The 26,352-nt window shown below is 41.8% G+C and overlaps 1 protein-coding gene and 1 pseudogene across 1 annotated transcript; one reads left to right on the forward strand and one right to left on the reverse strand.

Annotated features, from left to right (window-relative positions):
* The first annotated feature begins 8,280 nt into the window (after window positions 1-8,280).
* Window positions 8,281-9,332, forward strand: LOC125549339 (probable NADPH:quinone oxidoreductase 1). The gene has a single exon (XM_048712774.1). It carries the CDS (start codon window positions 8,305-8,307, stop codon window positions 8,980-8,982), a length of 678 nt encoding a protein of 225 aa, XP_048568731.1. The 5' UTR covers window positions 8,281-8,304; the 3' UTR covers window positions 8,983-9,332.
* A 13,128-nt stretch (window positions 9,333-22,460) lies between these two features.
* LOC125549340 lies at window positions 22,461-23,392 on the reverse strand (annotated as a pseudogene).
* Between the last annotated feature and the right edge of the window lie 2,960 nt (window positions 23,393-26,352).

The raw sequence follows: 26,352 nt of genomic DNA on the forward strand, positions 1-26,352 counted from the left end.
TGAACCTTTCGAATGGAACTCCAAACCTCATCGTTATATCCTAGCCACGGTAACCGTCTAGGACTACTAGTTTGATATGCCAACTCCTACCACTTTTACTTCTTGTTCTATGTCAAATGTGACACTAAAAAAGGTAGTGCCTTCTTTTTTTTTCAGGTTTGGTTTCTCCGGTTTTCTATTGTTTTATTTTTTTTCCTTTCTCTTTCTTCTTTCATTTCCTTTTTTTTTTTACAAATTCATGAACTTTTTTCAAATGGTGAACTTTTCTTAAATTCGTGAGCATTCTTTAAATCCCTCAACATTTTTAAAAATTTACAACTTTTTACAAATTCATGAACTTTATTTTCCGAAATGTTCTCACTATTTCTTTTAATTTTACTGTTCTTTTTTTCTTTTTCAAAAAATACTCGCACATTTATATTTTTGTTCAATATTTCAATAAAATGTTTGCATTTTCAATTTTGTTCAAAAATACAAATATTTGCATTTTATAAATTGTACAGAAAATTTAAAAAATGTTTCTTGTCTTTGAAAATTGCTCAGAATGTCAAAACACGAATAGTTTTTAAAAAAGAGTGAATAAATTTTTCAACAAGAACTTTTTTTGAATTTTTCAAATATTTTATGGAAAACACTAACAAAATTGGAATTAAAAAACATAAAAATATGAACAAAAAATTGAAACCAACCTTTTCAAATTTCACCTAACATTTCTTGTGTTTGTGTAGAGAATTCTTGAAAACAAGAATATTTTTGAAATTCTAAACATATTCAAGAAATGGAGGTAGTCATTTGAAGAATGTTCATTGATTTGAAAAATATATTCCCGTTTTAATGAAATTTGAACAGAAATAATAGAAATGTTCGATGAAAATTCAAAAAAAGTAGTTTTAGGTTTTGTTTGTATTTTTTTCTATTTTTTCTAATCCAAATTTGTTAGTGTTTTTGGCATGAGTATTTAGATGTCCGCGAATTGAAGAACAACCAATGGCTTCCGTGAATTGAAGAATAAGAACACAACAAAAAGAAGTAATTGGCATTAGTGTTTAGATATCCTAGTTGGTTACAGGTGGTATGTACACATGCTGCCTATCGGCGCGGGCGACATATTTTTTTAAAACAACATCCCGCCCTTTATTATGAAGGGATATAGAGCCCGTTGATATGTTTAGGGGGTTGTACCGAAGCAGAAGTGTTTAGTTAATACAATCTATAGCCAGCATAGCGAGTTTAGAACAGTAGTTTTCAATTAATTATAATAAACTTTTTTACATTCCAAGTCAACATAATAGTGTGCTAAAATAATAGTGTACATTTTTATTTAAAAAGGAACGTTTTAAAAATAATAGTGTGCTAAAATGTAAGGCTAGACGTTTTTATGTTACAATTCTAACATGTATCTTCGCAAATTGACTTGAGCTAAATTGATATTGTATTTTCTAGCAAAATTTATGTTCATTTTCCTTGAAATCTCGAATGGGACATTCTTAAGAAAAATCGTTGAATTGTGTCTCTTAGAGAACTAAGGAAAATAGTTGACACAATCATATTCCTTGGTGGATTACTATGCATGTTTGGATATGATATAGTGTACTTTTATGTGTTTGTTGTACTTGCATATTGTTATAAACGTATGTGTATTAAGAGCTCTACAGATTATGCCTAACTAATATCTTTGTAGATATTTCTGGAGTATGATTGTCTATGTAAAATGTAAACAAATTGAAAAACAGAATATAAGATGTCCACAAGTATCGTGAGATCACTGGAATTGCTTATTTCGTAGTGCTCCATGGACAAACATAGCTTTCATGATTCCACAATTAGCCGCCAGCACATGTAATTCATAGTTGGGATCAAACATGAGTTGTGTGCAACAAATTTATATGATAAATTAGAACACATTATAGTTTTGTCCATAGTCCGTGTAAAGCCATGGAGCAACAACTCGAAAGGCAAGGTACACAGGTAGCATATTGACACGCCAAGTGATGGAGAGTGTTTCATTGGACTTCCTCTTCAGTTTGTGTGTGTGGGGGGGGGGGGGGGGGGGGGAGGGGGGGGGATAGTCCTCTTCAGATTATACCTGAAATGAGACGTCAAAGGGCAAAGTCACCACTATAACACATATGTGTCGTCCGAACAAGGAGCGAGCAGTCGCTCGGAATTGACAGATCGTGTCAGTTTTCTTGATTCCCTGGTCACACGGTTGATAGTTGACCTTTTGAGAAAATGTGATAAAAAAGGATTCAGAAAAGAAGTTCATGAATTCAAAAAACTTAAAGGATTTGAAAAAAGTTTGCAAATAAAAAACGTGCTTTTGGAAAAAAAATCAAAAAATTGAAAAAGTAGGCAAATTTGAAAAAGTAATCAAATTTGAAAAAAATCATGGATTTAAAAAATGCGGATTTGAAAAACTCCAATGTTAAAAAAAGTTCACAAATTTGAAAATTTTCATTGATTAGAATTTTTTTATCAATTTTTAGAAATGTTCACAAAATAGAAAATTTCGTATATTTTCAAAACATGCTCACGGATTTGGAAAAAAGTTCATCAATTTTGGAGGAAAAACTCACGAATTTTAAAAAAGTTCATGGTTTTTTTTTGGAAAAATCATAAATTTAAAAAAAGATTGTGGTTTTGAATATATTCATACAGTTGAAAAAAATTAAGCATTTAGAAAAAGAAAAACAAAAGACTTAATAAAAACCGACCAGAAAACCCAAAAAAGGTTAGAAGCTTCTAAAATCTTCTCAAAAGTGGCTAGAAGCTTCACAAAACCAATAGGTCTCGTTTCCGTTAAAAAAAGAAATAACAAAGTTGCAGTCGAAAGAAGGAAAAAAATGATATGGGCCGAGCTCAAGTGAAAGATGGGCTGTGCGCCGGTTTGCACTATGTACTGTAACTGGCGCCTGAAGTGCCAGATAGGGTTTGGGGGCCTGCAGAGAGAGCCGTCGATGGTCGCCATGTGGAGGATGTGCGTCACCAGCGCGACTGAGACGGCCTTCATGCTTCCTTTTTTTTAGTGTAGCCTCCATGCTTCCGATCTGGGCTTTGCAATGCGTCGCGTGGTGCTTCCGGGTGTGTGGGCTTGATTGCTCTCCCGCATTGGTGTCCGAATGGGTCGAGACTAGGGGTGCAGAGCGAGGTCCAGCGTAGACCCGCCAAAGTGCTAAATTAGCAGTACAACTTAGCCTTACAACATCACAGCCTAACTAGAACTAACGTTTTCTAATTTGTACTAGTAAGCGTGCACGTGCAACGCACGTATCATAATCTAACTCTTATAAAAACATTTATTTTGAATATAGTTTCTCTTTTAGCAAGTTATTTTTACCGAAGCATTTAAATGTGTTATATACCAAACAACATGATCGCACATGTAACATACAATCCGCGGGATCTGTGTTGTTTGCATCATTTTTCAAGTCTCAAATTCTTAAATTATCATAATTCAAGTCCACTAAAATGGCAGCTTGTTTTGTTCTACAATCTGGTGTATGAGCCGATAAAGTAGTAACCAGACTTAGTTTCGAAATAGTGGTACAACGTAGGATAAGTATAATGATACGCGGCGGAAAATACCTGTGTAGGAGTGTCAGAAAAAATATCTCATGTGAAGTACTTCACAAAATTTAACATCCATAGACCACAAGATGATCTGCATGATTACAAAACTTAAACATATTCAATAAAAAATATCAACATTTATAGAGATTCATATAATAAATTTTAAAATCATCAAACAAAAATGAGTGTAACCAGCCCTGATGATTTTTAGAAGATAAAAAAGATGGCAGGCATGCGGGCGAATCAGATAAAAAAGAATGGGTCTTTTTAGAAGATAAAAAAATTGATTTGGACAAGCCGCACAGTCACAATCTCTCTCTGGTCACTGCATAATTTTATTTTAAAAAATGTTAGTTATCCTCCCCACCGCCCCCTCAGTCCCTCACATTTCTGTCCCCATTCCCCATTCTCCCATGGTGGCCACACCCCTCACTCCACAGCCGGCCCTCTTCATCACCAACGCCGGCGCTCCCTGGTCTGGCCGCCGCTCACCTTGGTCACCAACGTCGGTGCTTCCTGGTCAGGCCGGCTCCCCTTCGCAGCCGCTTCTCTTCCTCCCCTTCATGTCGAATCGGTCGCCGAAGTGGCCGAGGAGGCCCTCGAGCTCGGCATGCTCGCGCCAGCGCTAGGCGCCGGCGGAGGTGGACGCGGAGGTGTGGCACTCGCACGCGCCTGCTCTACCCTGCACCTTCTCCGAATCCGTTCGCTGAAGTTCTCAAGAAGGCGCTCAAGGTCGGCATGCTCGCCGGCGACACTGGGCCCCTCCCTCTTCCTGATGCCGTCTCCGTCGCCGTCGCCGCCATGAGCCTCTCCACCCTCTCCCATGCGGTCATCCGGGTCCAGGTATGTCCCTCTCTCCAAACCCGCCACCTGCTCCACCTATTGAGAAATCACCATGAATGTTCCCAAGACTCTGAATAATTGTTCTGTTATAGGGCTTTGTTAGAAAAGCTGATTTAACTGAGTATTATTCTGCTCTAGATTGATGCACCTTCTGGTTGTGAGTGGATCCAAGAGTTAACATGATACAATACCTTTTCAAAATATGATAAGATTATCTTCATGAAAGAAAGGAAGTTGGAGAATTATTATTGAAGAGGAATTCAGTGCCATGTGTTCCTCAAGAGCTAAAATGGAACAAGAAGCACAAAATTGGCAATTCTTTTTGTAATACTATGAAGCTCGTCATGGTGGTTACCATGAATGAGTGTCTGGTTTAATCTTTAGAAAGTGAGTTTTCCGTTACAATGTTCCCTTTCAGGACTGTTATATGAGAAATCATCCGCTTTGTTGGTGGCTATGCTGATGATAAGGCCCTTAATGGTTCCGATTTCCCGAGGGAGGAGAAGGAGGTGCCGAATGGGGATGGGAGCAAAAAGTATAATTCAAAGAGTATGTCTTGATTCCGAGTTGCATTGCACAGTATTTTTATTGCTCTAAGAAATCCATGGAGTTGTCTATGGAACATTCCTTCATGTGATAGGCATATTTATTTACAAAATCAAACTGCGTAGTTCCAACAAACAGACATTCAAATGCACCATTTTACACTCGGAAGTAGGAAGTGCAACTTCTTGTGCTTAGAATGGATCAGGTGTACTTCAGAAGATGTTTTCAGTTTTAAATAATTATGCACATCTCAATCATCATGTGTGCAAAATGTGGGTTTATACAGATCTATACAATTCATTGTAACATCCTGGAGCTGAAACTAATTATGATTAATTTGTAGTTCGCTAAGCTAAATTCAATATTTCAGGTGTTTTGCGACAACTCAAGTCACCTTCGTAAATTCTGGAAGCCAACTTTTCTGACACCAGTCCGAGGAGATAGAGTGCATGATTCAGTCAGTTACAAAATTGTAGTACCCAAAACACTAACCATTTTCCACATAGAAAACCATTAATTACCGTTCCCTCTCCATTTTCCTCTTCTGCTCCTTACGGTCTACATCTATGATACATTCTAGTTAGTTTAGCATCTCACCAGTTATCTGAATAATACATAAGCATCCAGTAGAAGGGCATTTTTACCTTGGTACATGACATCTCATCAGTTATCTGAATAATAAATAAGCTTGCAGTACAAGGGCACTTTTACCTTGGGACATGGCCAGGGGTGTATATGGTACATTTAGCTCATCATTAAGCAGTGCTGTTGAAGCCAGTTTCTTCTCACGGGCTTCACGGCGTCTTTTAAGAATATCATCTCTATCGCGTGCAGAATACCCTTTTTTCCTCTGCCTCTTCAATTATTCAGGGTCTGTATAAATACATACCGCAAGTTAGCGCATAAGCAACAGCAAAAACAGTAGCGCAAAGTAGGAACTGGTTGATGATAGTTACCCAATGATTGGTTGTTGCTTATATCCTGAAATGGTGTGCGCGCCCCGCACTATTGGGAGATGACATACCTTCGCCTTCATGTGAATATTCATGCCATTAAATTTTGAGAAGCATGGAAATTGTGGAAATTAATCATGAACACCACCATCAGATGCAAACATAGTGCACTGTCCGTTGTATTGATATTGTGTTTCAGCAGAGTTCTACTTAGACATTAATAACAACTTTGAATGGTAGATCCCCTTACTGGACCACATTCAGTTGTTGGCCCTGCTGTTTGATGTCCATGGTGATGCTGATGATGATCTTGGCAAGGGTAATGCTTTGATTCCATAAACCTGTTGCTTTGATAGCTAGAGAATTAATTTCTCAAGAGGACCTTTGTGATTTAGTGCACTTATGATATTTTCTAGCTGGGGCTGTTTTCCTTCATGGATTTTCTCTGTCCACTACATCATGAATCTAGTAATATAGAAGTAATATCTATTTCTGATTAGGTAATGACCAAGTGCTATCTTGCTTCTTACTCATGTATCTTCAGATTTTATGTATCTGCCTGGGGTCTTGGTATGTCCTTGAGCACGCATCAGGTATGTATGTATCTGTTGGTATCTTATTGCACTTTGTAGTTTCAGGTATATGTATGTGCATGTGTACTGGCCATAGGCCCGAGCTGAAACTAATTATGATTAATTTGCTAGTTCTGTGATGTGCGCTTACATTAAGCTAAATCCAATATTTCAGGTGTTCTGTGACAATTCAAGTCACCTTCGTAAATTCACAAAGCCAAGGAGATAGGGTGCACGATTCACTTAGTTACAAAATTGCAGTAGCCAAGACACTAACCATGTTCCACATAGAAAACCATTAATTACAGATATAAAACGAACGGCTTATAGCATTGTAATGTGCAACTGTTTGGTTTTTAGAACTCTATTCTAAAAATTCTAATCCTGTATAATGCCGCAACAGGTCAAAGGAAGAAGTTCAACCTGAAGAAGGGCAGGGAAGAATTACAGCTTCGTGTGGCCGGCTGGTTCAGGGGATGTGCAGCGCGGGCGGCAGGCTCCTGGGCGCTGGCTATCTCGCGGACGGGGTCACGCTGCGAGGGCGGGTCATGGGCGCTCACTATCTCGCTGACGGATTGCTGTGAGTGGCAACAATCGGCGGTGGCGATCGTGCAGGGAGGCGACTGAGCGGTGCAATGTCGTGAGGTATCGATGCAGGCAGGAGATAGGGTTGGAGGGAGGCATCGAGGTCAAGGGCGAGGGGAGCTGATTTAGTTAAATTTCCTTATTAGTTTGCGATCACAATTGCGTGATTGCAGGGACGTGGGCTGGTAGTTGGAATATTCCTCCGGTGGTGGAGTACGGTCAGTCATAGGAATTTGCTAAGTGCACACCGTGGAGGTATTAGATCAATGATGGCCGTTAGATTGATATTTGTGGGTCTAACTGTGTGGCGTTGATTGGTTTGTATGTTTTATGGGACTAATTGTTGAATGCATATAAGAAAGTTTTTATTTGATTGTTTAATAGTAGTGGAGATACGGAGCGGGACGAATTCGAGCGCCGCCATGCATCCTAGTCGGGACGATGCTTGTAGACGGAGTCCCGTCAGATCACAACTCCGATTGATTCCTTGATTGTCAAAATTTGTCTGTTTTCCCCCTTTGTTATCCTACTATATACATGCCCTCTTTTTCTTTGCTAGTGGTCGAGGCGGCAATCGAGCAGCCGTCGTCACAATGTGGTACGCAGTGAATGAGTGATCCTACTCGTTTGCGTGCAGCGCAGACATACATGCACGTGCAGTCCAAGATACGACCGCGGACGAATCAAGGTTCGTTGGCCCCGGGAGGACCAATCACCAATGAGCAATGGCCTCCACCAGCTCCATAGCCTCGCCAAAATAAGTGTGCTCGACGATTGATTAACTAGTGTCTACCCCAGAGAATCACAGGCACACCGGCCACCACAGAACGTGCAGAAAGAAAAATGGTTACGATAATGGTGTATAATTATACGATGAGGGACCGTATCACTTTGCGTACGTTTGTCGTAGAATCGTGGAGATGATGATTACTTTTGCCCATCACCAAGCTTGAGCAATACGTATGACATTACCCAGCTACTTACTGATTGGAAATATGCATGATGCCAAACGGACACTTGTGCACAATACATATATAGAATATAAAATGGTAAACATCTCAATGAAATGAAGATGGGTAGATGAAATCTGAAGCCGGCCAGGTCGCTCTCTCCTTGAAACCAAAAGGTTCTCTACAAAATGACGTCGGGCTCTCACTCATTGCTCCGTTTTATAATACAGTATATTGATAAACACTGTCGGTGGGTGAATCAGCGAGCGCAGCCCAACGTTGACGATGAAACCCAGTCGTACGCCCATTTATACCAGAGCATATGACACACGAGAGGATTCAACCATGGAAGCCATGGCGTCATCGCCGGCGGCTAAGCCTAAGCCCACCACCACCCTCCGCGTGGCCGCCTTCAGCGGCTCCCTCCGCAAGGGCTCGTGGCACGGCGGCCTCATCCGCGCGGCCGAGGAGCTGTGCGAGGAGTCCATCCCGGGGCTGCGAATCGACCACGTCGACATCTCCGGCCTGCCCATGGCCAACCCGGACCTGGAGACGGACGACGGCGACGGCTTCCCGCCGGACGTCGAGGCGTTCCGCGACAGGGTCCGCGCCGCCGACTGCTTCCTCTTCGCCTCGCCCGAGTACAACTACTCCGTCACCGCCACGCTGAAGAACGCGCTGGACTGGGCGTCGAGGGGCAAGCACAAGGGATGGGCGGACAAGGCGGCGGCCATCGTCTCCGCGGGCGGCAGCTGCGGCGGGGGCAGGGCGGCGTTCCACCTCCGCCAGATCGGGGTGTTCCTCGACATCCACTTCATCAACAAGCCGGAGCTCCAGGTCAGGGCGTACGAGGACCCGCCCAAGTTCGACGCCGACGGGAACCTCGTCGACGCCGAGACCAGGGAACGGCTCAAGCAGGTGCTCCTCTCGCTGCAGGCCTTTGCGCTCCGGCTCCAACATTAATTAGGAGGAGTGGACGACTCAGTGAAGAAGAAACTTGGCGCCGTATGTGGTTCTGTAAGAAAGAGTAGCGCTGTTAATGCTACTGTAAACTACTGTGCTTGTAAGAAATCTGCGAGTAATCGATGACTTTGAGTTTGATGTCCATGGTCGGTTGGCGGAGTCGGGGAAGAAGCCATATGACGGTTGGGTGGCTGCGTCAATCCCACATTCCCACAAAGCCATAAAAGTGTCATTTTTTCATCACTTTGGAGTCGTGTTGTGACTGTGTTTGTCTACATTTCACATCGACTGATGTAATGACCTTTTCTTTTTCTTTTTTTGATTCTCAATACAATGCTACAATGTTCTCATCACTTTTTGTGGTGTGTTTGTTGTGATCCGAATTGCGAGTTTATGATCAGTTCTATTTATGAATATTATTTGAGTCTTTTATGCTCTCTTATATACATGATTATTATAGCCTCGTAATTTTTTTAAAACTTTGATTTGGTTTGACCAACTAGATTGATTTTTCATAGATAGAATTAACTAAGAGGTGCTCCTCTCGCTGCAGGCCTTGCGCTCCGGCTCCAACACTAACTAGGAGGAGCGGAGGACTGAGCGAAGAAGAAATTTTTTTTTTTGCGGGGGGAGCGAAGAAGAAACTTGGCAGTTGGCACTGAACGTTACCTAAATGTTAATCTGCATTTCCTTTGGGTGTTGGATATATATGTACTGTTCATTATTTCACTTTTTTTAGGGTTTATTTTTCACTTTTGAAGTTTGTATATGTGGTTATGTAAGAAAGAGTAACGCTGCTAATGCTACTCCCTCTAGTCCTTTTTACTTCGTATATTAGATTTGTATCAAGTACAAAGTTTGACCAAATTTATATTGAAAACTATCAACATCTAAAATATCAAATATATATATATATAGTGTTTATATATATATATATATATATATAGTGTTACTATTCATCACCCAGGGTGTAGAATAAGTTATTCTTCATCCGAGGTAATCTTACGATCATTTCATAATTAAATTATGTTTGGAATTCAAATAGTTACATTTCTATCGATTCACTACGTAAAATTTGACATAAGAAAATAAAAATATAGGTCATAAGATAAGAAAATTTGCAGTTTATGTGTATTTTAGACTATATTTTTACGTTTGTAGTTTTACATAACATAAAATATTTTTTACGGCGATTATATATTTTCTTACGGTCTCTTTTTGCGTCGAAAATAAAACAAAACTTACGGAATGTAAAATTACGATGCATTGATGGTAAAATAGAGGGGGGGTGAAGAATAACTATTCCTCACCCAGGGTGACGAATAGCTATATATAGTGTTACTATTCATCACCCAGGATGCAGAATAGGTTATTCTTCACCCGAGGTAATCTTACAATCATTTTATAATTAAATTACGTTTGGAATTTAAATAGTTACATTTCTATTGATTCAGTACGTAAAATTTGACATAAGAAAATAAAAATATAGGTCATAAGACAAGAAAATTTGCAGTTTATGTGTATTTTAGACTATGTTTTTACGTTTGTAATTTTACGTAACATAAAATATTTTTTACGGCGATTATATATTTTCTTACGGTCTCTTTTTGCGTCGGAAATAAAACAAAACTTACGGAACGTAAAATTACGATGCATTGATGGTAAAATAGAGGGGGGTGAAGAATAACTATTCCTCACCCAGGGTGACGAATAGCGCGACCCTATATATACTATGAAATTACATTTCGTAATGAATCTAACAATGTTGATTTAGCATTATGAATGCTGATACTTTTTTTCTATAAGTTTGGTCAAAGTAAAGATACTTTAACTTCAAACAAAATTTATATGCAGACTAAAAAGGACAAAGGAAGTACTGTAAACTGTGCTTGTAAATCTCGGAAGTAGCTTTTTATAAACGTTTTTGTTTTACTCGAATGGTTTAAGTCTCGGTCAACAGTGAGATGTCATAGAGAGCCGTGTACATTTACATTTTTTAAGGCCAGAGAATAAACAGTACTAGTACAGTAGTACTGATTTTTGAAGTCTCTGTCTAACACAGAGATCTGTCATAGAGAACCATGCCAAAATTACATTTTAATGGCCTGGGAATAAACAGTACTATAAGAGCATCTATAGCCGGACACATTTTTATAGCCTGGGAACAAACAGTATTATAAAGAATATACTTAAAAAAAGGAAACTGCCAGGTTGCGACAAGTGCGCATATGCAGTGCACCAGTTCTCAACCTTTGAAAAGGTAGGAGTGACATTTGTAAGGGGTATCCCTTAATTGGTGATCTCGGAGAATTTACTGATTGACGCTCATTGCGTCAAGTTGTTAATCAAACGCATAGATCTTCTGAACTGATTTAGTGATGGTTTTTCTGAACTGATTTCCACTGTTTTGGGACCTTCCTTCTAGAACGTTCCTAGTCATTTTTTTAGGAACCATGGTTTTTTTTCTTTTTTTCATTTCATGTTTTGCCCCTTTTTCTCTCCATTTTATTTTTATACTTTTTTTTATTTTCCTTTTCAAGTTTATTTTTCTTTTTCATCTTTATGTGTTTTTTGGAACATGTTCATAATTTTTAATTTTGTTGTCTTTTCCGTAAATTGTTCAAAATTCAAACAATGTTTCTGTTTTTAACTTTTGTTCACAAAATAATAAAAAATCTTCAATTTTTGTAAAAAAATGGTAATTTAAAAATATATTTTGCTTTCCAAAATTGTGCTTGCTTTCAAATTTGTTCACAGAGCAAAAAAGTGTTCACTTTTTCAAAGAATGTTCACGCTTTTCAAAATTAGTTCAGAAGTTCAAGAAATGTTCTTGTTTTCATTTTTTGGTCACAAATTCCAAAAAATGTTTCACAAATTCGAAAAAAAGTTCGCCTTTCCAAAATATGTTCAGAGTTTCAAAAAAAAATTCAGAGATCCAAAAATGTTCACATTTTCAATTTTTTGTTCTGGTGATAGAAAAAATATTTTCAGAATTTTTAAATGGGTCTTGCTTTGAAAAGTTTGTTCTCAAATACAAAAAACGTTCACCTTTTAAATAAATGTTCAGAATACAGAATCTATTTTGTAGAAAAATGTTCATAATTTTGAAAAATGTTGATGCTTTAAAAAAGAAAATTTAATTTTTTCCTTGTGTTATTCAAAAAATTGTTGGATTTTTAAAGAATATTCTTTGTTAAAAAAGAATTCTGTTCAGAAAACTGAAAAGGTGTCAGAATTCTATGTTTTAATTAGTTCTTAATCTCATGCGCTCTTCATTCTCACTAATGGTTGTTAGCTCCACTAGTTAACTAGCATCGCTCACATGCCAGATGTTCGCCGTTCGATTCCTAGCCAGGGCATGCGCTTTTTCTTTTGTGAATTTATTCATGCCACGAACAGGCCTACTTGTCACAGAGGTCACTAATGGGCCAGCCCAGTCGGAGGGTCCTTGCGTGTGTCGTGAGGATATTTTCAAGCAAAAATGCATCAAATAGGAGCTCCCCGAAGCGAGACATTCCCGCGAGGAAGAAAGGCCAGACCAGGTGATAGTTGCAGATTATTGGGAGGCATAAAGGATGAAGCCCTTAACAGGATCAGGCACACTGGGCCGTTGCCTGACATCATTTCCGCGGCTTGGTGATGGTAAATGCTAAAAATCGCTTGCTACGGAATGAAGGTCGCATTGCCCTGTGTAAGTGCGCCCGCCCAATAACAATAGTATTTCTCCAACACAAAACTCTCTTGTTCCCACTGTCCCACAATGACATGCAAAAAAAGGGTAACGAATATTTTTTGAGGATCACCGAGGGGAGTTCCCCCACCTGAATATATTACTCAAAGAGTCACAACAAGCTATGTAACAGAATTACAGGGGCAGATTACAACGTGCAGAGAGGAATAACAGCCAAGAGGAGATGGCCTCCTTGTCACAAGGTTTGGAGAGCTTTTATGACCAAATGTCCCAGTCTGAAATGCTTAACCTAACAGAGGTAGATGCGCGTCTATCTATGGCCCTAAATGTCATATCGTTCCTGGCATCGCAGATCTTCCAGAGGATCGTTAGTAGCACGAACATCCAGTCACGAGCAAGGACAACTTGGGGAAGCGAAGCGTCCTAGAGGTCGTCAATGGAACAGGATATAGGGGTGATTCCCAGCCGCTGCCAGATGTGGCCGGCGAAGGGGCAACTGACGAAGAGGTGAGCGGCGTCCTTCGCGGTGGAGAGGCACCGCGGGCAGCCGGAGATGGTGATGATGTGCTTTTGGGCGAGGTTGACACGTGTCTTGAGTCTATCGCGGAAGAGTAGCCAAGGGAGGATCTTGATTTTGTTGGGCACTTGCGATCTCCAGATCGGTTGTGCGTCGTTGTCGATGTCTGCGTCCTGCGTAAGGACATTGTACCAAGTAGAAAGCGCTAGTCCTAATCTTGTGACTCCATGATGTGCTGCAACACACATAAAAGCAAAACCAATTCTTGCGAGGCAGCACGAGTTAAACGATTCCGCAGGTTATATTCTAAACCGAAGCGCATGATATTTCCTACCCTAAACATAGGTACTCAAGTGGGAAAATAGGTTTAGAAAAGTAACTGCTAGTGGTTTTGGGGTGAGCCAGGTGTCAAACCAGAAATATGTTGAGATTCCATTAATTGTAAGAACAAAGGTGATTAATGATGGTGGGATTATGATCGATTAGCGCATCTATCCAAAGCATGGCACATTCGCACTAGTCGGATATTCGAAGAAATACTTGATTTAAGAAGCTAAATAGATAATGTACTGACAAAATCAAAGTCCAGCACAGAGGAGAGCAACTCTCCGGAGATTTAACAAGTAGACTGCTTACAGGCGAATCAACCTGTGGTTGAGATAGTTAGGTGGACAGTGGTATCCTCAACCCACCAGGGTTCAAATCCTTGTGCTCGCATTATTTCTGAATTTATTTCAGGATTTCCGGCGATGCGCTTTCAGTGGGATAGCGCATCTATCCAAAGCATGGCACATGCGCACTAGTCGAATAATCGGAGAAGTACTTGATTTAGGAAGCTAAATAGATAATGTGCTGACAAAATCAAAGTCCAGCACAGAGGAGAGCAACTCTCCGGAGATTTAACAAGTAGACTGCTTACAGGCGAATCTTTTTTTTTGAACAGAGAGGGGCACCAGAGGCGCCAATATTCCATTCATCTCATAGACATTGTACAATAGTGATTACATAGCCCTGCGAGCAAAGAGTTTGGAAGATGGACTCAACCGGACAGCCCCTATTTCTATGAGAAGAATTAGTACAACTAAAGATAGGCCTAGACAAAGATTGTCTAATTGCCTGATGAGCACAGTTGCGCTACCCCATTTATATCTCTTTTAATATGATACACTGCATGGGATAGAAATTGTACTATTTTGTGGAAATCTGCAATTTGCACTCTAGTCTCCCAAGGGACCCGCAGATCCAGTGTCAAGCTGTCTGTTAAGAATGTGACTTGTTGGATCTGTAGTAAGCTGGCCACCTTCCCTGCTAAGTTGAGAGCTGCAGCTTCAGCTTGTAAGACAGTTGGAGTCACCGGCATGGATGCTTGTATCAACACAATATCAATGTGATGCAAATTCTGAAGTTTACAATACACTCCTATTCTTGTCACCTCTTGTGCTTGAGATCCTGGAATTTTCTTGATTTTCCATGTTGCATCCGAGAAAATCTTGGGACCTGTAATTTGTAGATCAGACTTGAGTGTTTCCCCTTGCTCTGAAACAGAAGGAGCTCCTTGTTCATCAACCTGCAAAGCGGAAAAAGCAGCAGTAATGTTGTTGCACGGTTTTAGTTGTTGCTGCAGCGCCAACTGAGGCATGTCCAACATCTCCATATTTTGTCTAATTGCTTGTGCCATGTGATGAACTTGGTGTGGGCTGCCTGGCTTCCTATCAAAAAGATTGTCATTCCTGGACTTCCATATGCACCACATAAAGGTAAGGATGTTTGGCAAGGATGCATGTGGATGATTCATATTTAGGAACGTTATAAGAGGCTGAGTGAGAGAGTTACAGTTTAGAACTAGAATATCAGAACGAACAAACCAAGGAGCAGTGAACCAAGCGGCTCTAGCAAAATTGCATGTAAAGAATAAATGAATATCATCCTCCTCCATGCCGCATCTAGAGCATAGTTTACTGATGTGTTTAGAGTACTTCCCTACTCCTGCCCCTGTTGGCATTGCCTTCCTTAGTAATCTCCATCCAAAGGCCTGGACTCATGGAGTTATTTGTCTGTTTTTCCAAATTTGATTCAGCAGCTGTATAGTGTGAGGATGCACCTGTCGCGGTCTTGGCTCTCCATGTTCCTGTAAATATTGAAGACATGCACAGTATGCACTTTTAGAATTGCATTTACCCGACGGCGTTAATTTCCAACAGAGGATGTCGTTCTCCTGAGATTGAATAATGTCCGTGCTCTTGATAATGGAAGCCATGGGCTGTTGGAACAGTGTGTCAATTAGCTGATTGTCCATGCTTTCTGATTTGGAACCCAAAGATCCTTAACTTGGGTTGGGTAAGAAAAAACTCCAGGTTGAATTATGAGAGCTTCATAGATGTGGGTCCAATTTTGGCACCATGGTGTACTCCAAATTGAAATGCAGCCTTGGGTGATTTGGTAAAAGCAGTGAGCTTTAAGAATGGGAAGAACCTTGATAATGGAAGCTAGGCTGATTTGGGAGCATTTGAATTTGGGCGCCAAATGGAAGAGTCTGGGAAGTATTTGGATTTGATTACAGCATGTAAGAAATCATTTGGTTGATCAGCAATCCTCCATGCTGCCATAAGAATGAGGCTCTGATTCATTGCTTGGAGATTTCTTATACCAAGTCCGCCCTCATTTTTTGGAGTACAAATGTCTTTCCAAGCTCTCAAGCAAAGGCTCCTAGAATTTGTTTCTTCTCTTATACCAGTCCACCAGAAGTTCCTAGTAACAGCAGTGAGCTTGGCAATAAACTTTTTGGTGAAAAGTATGTTGGACATATAGTAAACTGGAATGGAGGAGAAAACAGATTTGATGAGCTCAAGCCTTGCAGCATGAGAAAGTTTACCGGCCTTGTATGTTGTGAGCTTGTATTTGAATTTATCAAGCACGAAGTTGTAGGCTATTGTTCTATCCTTACCCGGGATGATGAGAGGATGCCCAAGATGAATGAAGTTGTTGTCAATGGTTGGCACCGGGAAAATCTGATTGATTAATTGACATTCTTTAGGATGAACATGTTTACTGAAGATTATCCCGGACTTACTCCTATTTGGAGTCTGGCCCGAGCGTATGCAGAAATCATGCAAGATCTGCTTCATTCTAGTTGCTTCTTATACTGTAGCCTTTCCACAAACAAGTAGATCATCTGCAAAAAGGGAGTTCCGCTTCGGTACCCCCCCCCCCCCTTCATAAAACGTATAAAGGGTAATATGGACTTTTAACAATCATACTCACTTTCGTATGTATACGATGGATCACCTGTCAAATACGTCAACTTGCCCCTAACCCTGGGCCGGCCCACTTACACCCTTTTTTTCTCTTACTATTAAGTAAATGTTCAAAAACTATTGCACGAGGCAAGCGTCGACCTCAAAACCTCCCTCCATCGTATAAACCGCGGTACCAACAGGTCACCATAACAGTTGTGACAATTTCAGGTACGACTGTGCTCTAAGTACGTCTGTCTCGGTGGCCGTTGGATTACCATTGCGCTGTTCGCCCGATCTGACACGTTCCTTCCTAAATCAGTGCTTCTAGTAAACACTCCCCACGTATATAGCATCTCCTCCCGCTAATCTCTCCAAAAAAAAATTCTCACCGTCGATAATTAATTATGTGCTTTTAGTAACAACTAACTGGTTCCCAGAAATTACGCTAATTGTTTTGGTAGTTCTTTTTTTGCGGGCAATTGTTTTGGTAGGTTGTGATTGCTTCCAACAAACAAACACGAAAAATATTGCTTCCCACTAATTACATATTTGCTTCCGATTTGTTTTTAGCGGGACAGATTTGCTTCCGATAAATAAACAAATAAAGAAATTTAATTGCTTCTGGATGATTTTTCTTTGCAACGCAAACGTGCCATGGAAACATTTTTTTATGGAAGCGCATGCGATGGAAATATATTATTCAGAAGAATCTGCTTTGAAAATAAAGGTACTTCAAAAATTCGTTCCAGATGTATATATTCTCAACTAAAAAAACAAGTGTGTATATTCTCGATTGAAACTAGGACGTCTATACTGAAACATTGGGTTGTAGGCAACATGTAATCCCTTGAAGCATCAGGCAGTAATGCTGGAAATATACCTGATTAGTGTGTAAGAGAAATTCATTTATTTGGGCACATAGGAAGCCTAGTGTGCTGTTGTTTGAAGCATGATTAGCATCTAACCAAAATTTTGTTGAACTGTGTAGGAAGCATAAATGTTTCCTGAAACCTACACCTCTTGGTTATTGTGTAACCGAAGCTTCATTCTTTTGGGCAGGAAGCAAAATAGAGACATTTGTGATACAAAATTAATAAGATGGTGTAGCATACATGCGCATCGAGGCCTGCCATGAGCATGCCCACATGCTGGCAAACTTTGGTGTAATTTCGTGCTTGGCAAGAAGCACACCATGTTCAAAGGTGGTGGTTCGGATAGGCCGATAGGGCAAGTCTGGATGCACTTTTTTCACATCAATAAAACGGACCCAAAAATTTTCCACACACTAGCATTACCATGCCAAGCATCCATATAAATTTCATTGAGTTCTGACATTTTGTGCATTTTCTAGGGTTTTCTCGATGAAAAAAAATCATAAAACACTAGCCGAACGTGACGCAACACGCGTTCGATGTCCAAATTCCTTCAAATTTTGCATGGAGGCCTGCCATGAGCATGCCCACATGCTAGCAAAATTTGCTATAATTTCGTGCGTGGCAAGAAGCACACCATGTTCAAGGGTAGTGGTTCAGATAGGTCGGTAGGGCAAGTCTGAATGCACTTTTTTTCACATCAATAAAATGGACCCAAAAATTTTCCACACATTAGTATTATCATGCCAAGCATCCATGATCAATTTTATTGAGTTCTGACATTTTATGCATTTTCTAGGGTTTTCTCGGTGAAAACCCCAAAAACAATAGCCGAATGTGACGCAACATGCTTTTGGTGTCTGAATTCTGTCAATTTTCGCATGGAGGCCTGCCATGAGAATGCCCACATGCTAGAAAAATTTGGTGTCATTTTATGCATGAAAAGAAGCACACCATTGGTGGTTCGGGTAGGCCGGTAGGGCAAGTCTGGATGCATTTTTTCACATCAATAAAATGGACCCAGATTTTTTTCACACACTAGTATCATCATTCCAAGCATCCATGAAAAATTTCATTGAGTTCTGATATTTTATGTATTTTCTAAGATTTTTTCGGTGAAAACCCCCAAAACACTAGCCGAACGTGACGCAACGTGCGTTCTGTGCCCGAATTCCTTCGAATTTTGCATGGAGGCTTGCACTGAGCATGCCCACATGATGGCAAAATTTTGCGTCATTTCATGCATGGAAAGAAGCACACCATGTTCAAATGTGGTGGTTCGGGTAGGCCAGCGGTAGGGCAAGTCTGGATGCACTTTTTTTCACAGCAATTAAATGGACCTGAATTTTTTTTCACACACTAGCATCACCATGCCAAGCATCCATGATAAAATTCCATTGAGTTCTTGCATTTTTTTGCTTTTTCTAGGGTTTCCCCAGTGAAAAGCCCCAAAACACTAGCCGAACGTGACGCAATGTGCTTGTATAAATGTTTATGAATTTGAAAAAAAATTACGGGCTTTTATAAAACGTTTGTAAAAGTTGAAAAGAGTTCCCGTATATGGAAAAATGTTCATGAATTTGAAAACAACGTTTGCGAATTTAAGAAAATGTTCATGAATATAAATGGAAAAATATTCGGGTAGAGCGTTCGGGTTGGGCGGAAGGTTCCGTCTCAGAGTACATTTTTTCGACATTGTTCAAATTGACGAAATTTTTCTAGGGGCTTGCATCACCATTCTAAGGCAGCATGCCAAGTTTAAAAATCTGATTGGTAAGAAATAAAAATGATTGGAGGGAGTATAAAAAAGGATCGGATGGAGTATTCCTTGCCAACAGAACATGTACGTGATGCTGTACTCCTTGAAGAAATAAAACAAGAAATATATATTGCCCGCAAAAAAAACAAGAAATATATATTGATTTCCTTCCTTTCAAAGCAGCGCACATTTTTCTCATCTTCTACTGGAAGCATGGATGCATGAGTCCAACCGCATGCACAACAATAGGAGCAGGCTTGGGAAAAAGGTGCTACAAACCAGGAACGAGCAGAGTAAATAGGCAAAAAAGAAAACTATAGGCAAGATAAAAAGGATCGGAGGGAGTAATAAAATCAAGACAACTAAGGAGTCCTGTTGGTTACGACTGTTAGTACTTTGTGTGGTGGTCTTGAGTTCGAATCACGTTGGACACTGATTTTTTAAATTTTAACCGTAAAGTGAACGTTCGTAAATGGGCCAGCCCATGGTGGAGGTGGAAATGTAATGGCAGAAGTGCTGCAAAAAGGAGAGAGTGTATAGCAGGGCAATTTGGTCCCAGAGTTATACCTTCAAAACAGTTAGCTGCCATGGCCTCTTGTAGAGCAATTGAAAGTTCATTGATTGCTAGGACAAAAAGGTATGGGGACAGGGGACAACCTTGTCGAACACCTCTGTCTCCTCTGAATCTCGCAAACGGTTGACCATTAATAACAACAGAAAAAGTCGGCGAAGAAACACATGAGTGGACTAAATTAATAAAATGACCGTGCAACCCTTTACGTGCAAGAGCAGCAACAATGAAATTCCACTCGAGTCTATCAAAAGCTTTGGCAAGATCTATTTTAAGCATAAAAGCTTTATTCTTCCAAGAAGAAAGAGCAAAAGAATGTGTTATCTCTTGTGCTATGATGATGCTACTGCTAATACGCCTACCCTCAATGAAAGCTTGCTGAGAAGGATGAACATAGTCCGGCAAGTGAGGTTTCAGTCTATTGGCAAGGCATTTTGCAATAATTTTGTAGATGACATTGCAAAGACTAATGGGCCTATAATCTGCCGGCACTAAAGGAACAAGCTTTTTAGGAATCAGAACAATGTGGGTATCATTTATATGTGCTGGCATTATACCTGTTTGGAAGAAATTCCTTACCAGCTGCACGACATCTTGCCCGATCCACACCCAAGTTGCAATGTAGAATTCTACATTAAATCCATCAGGCCCTGGCGATCATACCCTTGAGAGTGCCCAAAATCTCCTCTTCATCTGGAATAGAATATGTGTAGTCTTGTGTTTGTTGGGAAAAGTGAACATTGAAGAAGGACCTGCCATTGTTAGTTTGAGTGGATGCAAAAATAGATCTGAAGTAATTGACAAATGTATTACTGATTTTGTCCGGCATGTGTTGTATAACATCATTTTCATCTTTGACTGAAGCAATGGTATTCCTTCTTCGTCTTTTGATGATAGCACGATGGAAGAAGGAAGTGTTCCTGTCTCCATCTTTGATCCACTGTTTTTTCGCTCTCTGCATGTAGGAATCCGTTAGTTTTGTCATTGTTTGCTCATACCTTTCAACTAACGATGCCTCCAAAGCATGGTCTTGGTCTTGAAACGGCTTCATTTGAATTTGCTTGATCTGCTCCTCTAAATTATTTAGTTCCTGATTATGTGGCTTCTTTTTCTTACACCATATCTTAAGAGAGCCTGCAAGATGGTTAGTTCTATTTGAGAAGGATTTATTTTTTGAAGAAACCCAAACTGATCTTGCATGGTTTAGGAAATCTTGTTCTTTAAGCCACCAATTTTCAAACTTAAAAGAGCGTTTTATTTTACAAGTGCGACCTTCCGTGGACAGCAAGATTGCAGCATGATCACTGAGATTGTGGAAAATAGGCATGTTGTAAACATTAGAAATAGGATAAGCAGCACACCATTCAGCATTTACCAAGCATCTGTCCAATCTTTCAAAAGTGGGTTTAGAGGCAAATCTTTTATTTGTCCAAGTGTATGCCGGACCACTGAAACCCAAATCAAAGAGACCACATTGTTTCACTAAAGCACGAAAACCATACATGCGAGAGCGATTTATATTAGGGGAGTTTGTGTCCATATCATACAAAAGCTCATTCATATCCCCTATAATAGTATGGGTAAACTCGAGTTATTATACGCAAAAGCAGCCACCTCACTCCAGATTTGAAAAGTTTGACGATGATACGGATCACCATAGATACACACGAAGCCAAACTTCAGATTGCTAGTACTATGTACAGCAGTAGCTAAGATAACATGGAAGCTAGCACTATGAACATGAACTTGCAGATCATCATTCCACATTAGCCATAGCCCACCCGAGCGACATCGAGAGGGAACCACTAAAGCGTCATTCATGTTGAATCTGGCAGATAGATCAGAAGATTTTACCTTTGTCGATTTAATTTCAGAAACAAAAACTATCTGAGGTTTCGCAGAATGGATCATCCTGGCAAGAAAGGCCATCTTCTCACTGCCAAGATTCCTTCCCATACCTTGGCAATTCCATCCCAGGGCCCTCATGACGCCTACAGAACTGGCTTCGTTCCCTCAAGGTCCAGCTACCTATTCTGTTCCTCCAATGCCTTCTTGCGCCTTTGAGGAGTGGATGTACTAGGCAAGGGCATAAATAGCTGACCTGTATTGATGCTTCAACGGCAAGCTAGGATTTTGAGAGCTTGTATCCAGCGGAATCAGAGAGCACAGCTGGTCAATCATCCACACAACAGCAAGAATAGGGAGGATTTGTGGATCTTTGGTTCGTGGGTCCCTAGAGAAAAGAGGGGATTCTGTTGGGGGAGTAGCAGATCGAGAGTGTGAAGCAATTAGCGAGGGCGAGAAACAACAACGGATCCGGATTTGGGAAAGATTAGAGAAATCTAGGCAAGAAGAGAAGGAATCAGGAAGGAGATTAGAAACGGCATCACGCCAGTCGCCGGCAAATCGCCAAAGTCGCCACGGAGGGCAAAGTCCGGAAACTTCCCTTGCCGTTGATTCGTCACGGCCAAAAGTGTTGGCGCTGGCTATGGCTACAGGCGAATTAACCTGTGGTTGAGATGGTTAGATGGACAGTGGTATTCTCAACCCATCAGGGTTCAAATTCTTATGCTCGGATTATTCCTGAATTTATTTCAGAATTTCCGGCGTTGCGCTTTCAGTGGGAGGAGACGTTCCTGTCGACGACGAGGCGCCTACGGTGACTTCGTAAATCTCAAGATGATATGCCGGCTCAGTCTCTCGGAGATGCTCATAGGGATAGTGTGTGTGTGCGTTTATAGAGATGAGTGTATGTGTATGTATATGAAGTATGAACGCTTGTATCTGTACTGATGCTAAAAAAAAGTAGACTGCTTACAGTAGCAGCAACGTCTTTATTTTTCACGGAAGTACAAAATACAATTACACGGATACGAAGTAAAATTGCTCAGACTAACGAAACCAAGGGCCATAGCCCAAACTAAAAGTGATCATCTGAGCAGAAATGCAGATTATTTAGCTAGCTCTGGTGCCAAATTCATTCGATCTTCAGTCAATTCTCCCTGCGTTGCAGCCTGAGCGCGAAGGCCTGCAGCGAGAGGAGCACCTTCTTGAGCCGCTCTCTGGCTTTGGCGTCGATGAGGTTCCCCTCGCCGTCCAACTTGGGCGGGTCCTCGTACGCCCTGATGTGGAGCTCCGGCTTATTGATGAAGTGCAGGTCCAGATATATCCCGATCTCGCGCAGGTGGACTGGTGGAGTGACGCCCTGCCCCCACCAAAGTCGACGTCGCCCCCGGCGCATACGATCGCCGCTGCCTTGTCGGCCCAGCATTTGTGCGTGCCCCTGGACGCCCAATCCAGCGCGTTCTTCAGCGAGCCAGTGACGGAGTAGTTGCACTCAGGCGAGGCAAACAGGAAGCAGTCCGCGGCGCTGATCCTATTGCGGAACGCCTCGACGGCCGGCGGGAAGCCGTCGCCGCCGTCCGTCTCCAGGTCTGGGTTGGCCATTGGCAGTCCGGAGATGTCGATATAGTCGATGCGCAGCCCCGGGATGGACTCCTCGCACAGCTCCTCGGCTACAGAATGCATGCAAGGCGCGGTCAGCACTCAGCAGGGCGCGTAACCACATGCAAAATGAAATGTGTGTACGTACCCGCACGGATGAGGCCGACGTGCCAAGAGTTGCTGCGGAGGGAGCCGGAGATGGCAACCACACGGAGGATGGGCTTTGCCGTCGTCGACGCCGTCACGGATCCCATGCTTCGATCTTGATGGTTGCCGTGACAAACTGTGAGTGAGTGGTTGTTCGGTTTACTGACGTGATATGGAGCTCGATTAGTGACTGGTGTCCGGTCATGGAAGCGGAGACGGCTTAAATAGAGGACCAAAGTTGATCTCAGCCAGGTCATTGTGAACGTCAGAGTTGCTGGCGTGACCGTTTTGTCCCGTTGAACAACAGAGTGAGTCATTTGATCCACTACCGTTAGTGGAAAGATATGAGATCGTCATCGATGGCATCATTTCCTGATCTATTTCTAGTTGCCTAATCTAGTACTAACAATATGATTAAGTTTCTGATCAATTGCTACTTGCCCAATCTAGTACTAGCAGTATGATTAAGTAATAGGCAGGCTCGTGGATGCATGTGTAAGCACTGTACGTGAGTATATGGCCAACGACCAGCAGCCGTCACCAATAGTATTCGGAGACCTCATTGATGACATCACTCGCCAGCGACTATGCCTAGCTTTCTTTTAGAGCATCTCCAATAGGCGCCGAACGCGCCGCGCGTAAAAAACAGTTTTGTCGCGCGTCCATCGTCTGGTTTGGCGTGGCGCGCAGCGCTGGCTCCAGCAGCCGCACTAAAATGCAGCGCGCGCCGCTCCAGCAGCGCGCAAAAATGCAGCACGCGCGACTCTCGCACAAACAACATATACATTCAAAAACAGAAGCAAAAAGATCAAACACAAACAAAAATAAATCAAAATAAATAGTTCAATTTCATTATTACAATTCAAACAAACAGTTTATCGTTCAATACAATAAATAGTGCAATTAAACATAACAAATAGTTCAACAATGCAATATCGAACGCACAAATCATGATGCTCTTTGTCGTCCATTCCATGCCCACCACTCCTCAATGAGATTCTTCTGAAGATCATTATGCGCTGCGGGACATCTAATGGCATGATAGGAGGCAACAAAATGGGCCACCCTTTCAGCCCTCCGTCGCACTCGCACGGGATATCCCAAGAGCTCATACTAAGAGTCAGTGGCGGAGGCACCGCCCGGCGACCCTGGGCACTTGCCCGGGCTCGCTGGCTCCCCAACAACAGCGCTGGATTGATTAACAAAGGCCTAAAGTTTTTTTTTTTGAGAATCACAACGCACTTTATTGCTTAAGTTCAATGTTTACAGGGATACATAAATGAGCAGGTGGTGCATCAAGCCACACATGCCTACCTATATCAAGAGACATAGCCATACGTGCTAGTCTGTGAGACTCCCCATTACATTCGCGCTGTTCATGACTAAAAAGACAAGCCCTAAATAAATTGCTTCGTTCTTTAATCTCATGAAACACCATACAATGTCCACCAAGGTTCTTTGGTGCTTCGATTTCCTGGACGACTCTCGCACAGTCAGTAGCAATATGTACTCTTTCCAGGTCCAGGTCCTCACTCAACGCTAGTGCTTCTCGACATGCAAGTGCTTCTAGGGTTTCTGCATCAGAGATGCCCTCAAACACCACTGCCGAGGCCCCTTGGAAACACCCTTGTTCATCCCGACATACGGCCCCAACAGCCCCTCTGCATTGCGTCTTCGCCACAGCTCCGTCGACATTGATCTTGCAATGTCCTGTGAGCGGAGGAACCCATCGAGGCACCGCCCGAGCTGCCCCATGCCTGGTCTTGGTCTGCACATCTAACACCTTAAGCTCCTCCAAGTATCTGCTGATGAATAGATGCGTCGACAACGGACTTTGGAATTCATGCTCATGAATTGCTTTCCTCCGGGCATACCATATTGCCCACAAAGTGACTAACACCTCGATAAACTTCTTGTTGGACAGAGTCTCGCTTATCCCGAATAACCATAACTTTGCATCTTGTGTTTCATCTCCATATATCGGAAGGGTAGAATCATCATCCCGCAGCGCCCACACACTTTTTGCCATATTACAATCCAGTAAAGAATGTCTCCATGTATCATTTGCTGCATTACACAGGGAGCAGACCGGTGTAGTGGCCATTTGCCGTTGTGCACGTACCTCTCCCGTCGGCAATGATGCCTTGGCCAGCCTCCAAGCAAACATACGTAACTTTGGCGGTACTTTTGTGCTCCATAGCTTCTTCCAACCCTTCTCCTCCTGCTGTAAATTGGAGTTCCCCATGTCACCACTCAGCCAAGCTTCTCTCTGTAACTTAGTATCAACGAGAAACTTATAACAAGATCGCACCGTAAAAATTCCGTGTTGATCGTAGTGCCATGCCCAGAAATCATGAGAGTTTGAGTGACTTAATGGAATCTTTCGTACCACCTCGATGTCCATAGGCAGCATATAAGTGTTTAGCTTCTGAACATCCCATTCTTTTGTTGCTGCAGCTATAAAGTCAGCTACCTTCTCAGGTGGGTTTGCAGCCGCTGCACATATTGGCCGCAACATGAAATCACGTGGTAGCCAGCCATCCTCCCATGCATTCGTATCTGCTCCGTTTCCTATGCGCCGGATCAAGCCCAATTTGAGTACTTCCTTTCCTTCATGTAAAGCGCGCCATATCTGAGATGGATTTGTTCCCAACTCTGCATCAAGAAAATCAGTAGCCGAAAAATACACAGCCTTGAGTAGGCGTGAACTCAGGGAGTCTTGATCTTGTGTTATTCTCCACTCTTGCCGAGCCAGTCATGCTAGGTTGAATATCTCCATATCCCAGAATCCCAAGCCTCCTCTATATTTTGGCATGCACATGGAGTCCCAAGACACCCATGCCGTTTTTCGTTCGCCCCTTTTGCTGCCCCACCAGAACTTACGAACCATCGACGTGATACACTCGCACAAGCCCCGTGGCAATTTGAAGACGGACATGGAATATGTTGGTATTGCCTGCACAATAGACTTAATTAGCACCTCCTTGCCACTTCCTGCTAACATCTTCTCCATCCAGCCTTGCACACGCTTCCATATGCGCTCTTTGATATATGAAAACGTTCCATTCTTTTCACGTCCCACATCTGATGGTAACCCAAGATATTTTTCATTTAGCGATTCATCTGATGGTAA

This window comes from Triticum urartu, chromosome 3, assembly GCF_003073215.2.
Source record: "Triticum urartu cultivar G1812 chromosome 3, Tu2.1, whole genome shotgun sequence".
Taxonomy (NCBI): domain Eukaryota; kingdom Viridiplantae; phylum Streptophyta; class Magnoliopsida; order Poales; family Poaceae; genus Triticum; species Triticum urartu.

Excerpts from the sequence above, each read along its gene's own strand:
- LOC125549339 (XM_048712774.1), top strand. The coding sequence starts at position 8,305 with ATGAAACCCAGTCGTACGCCCATTTATACCAGAGCATATGACACACGA.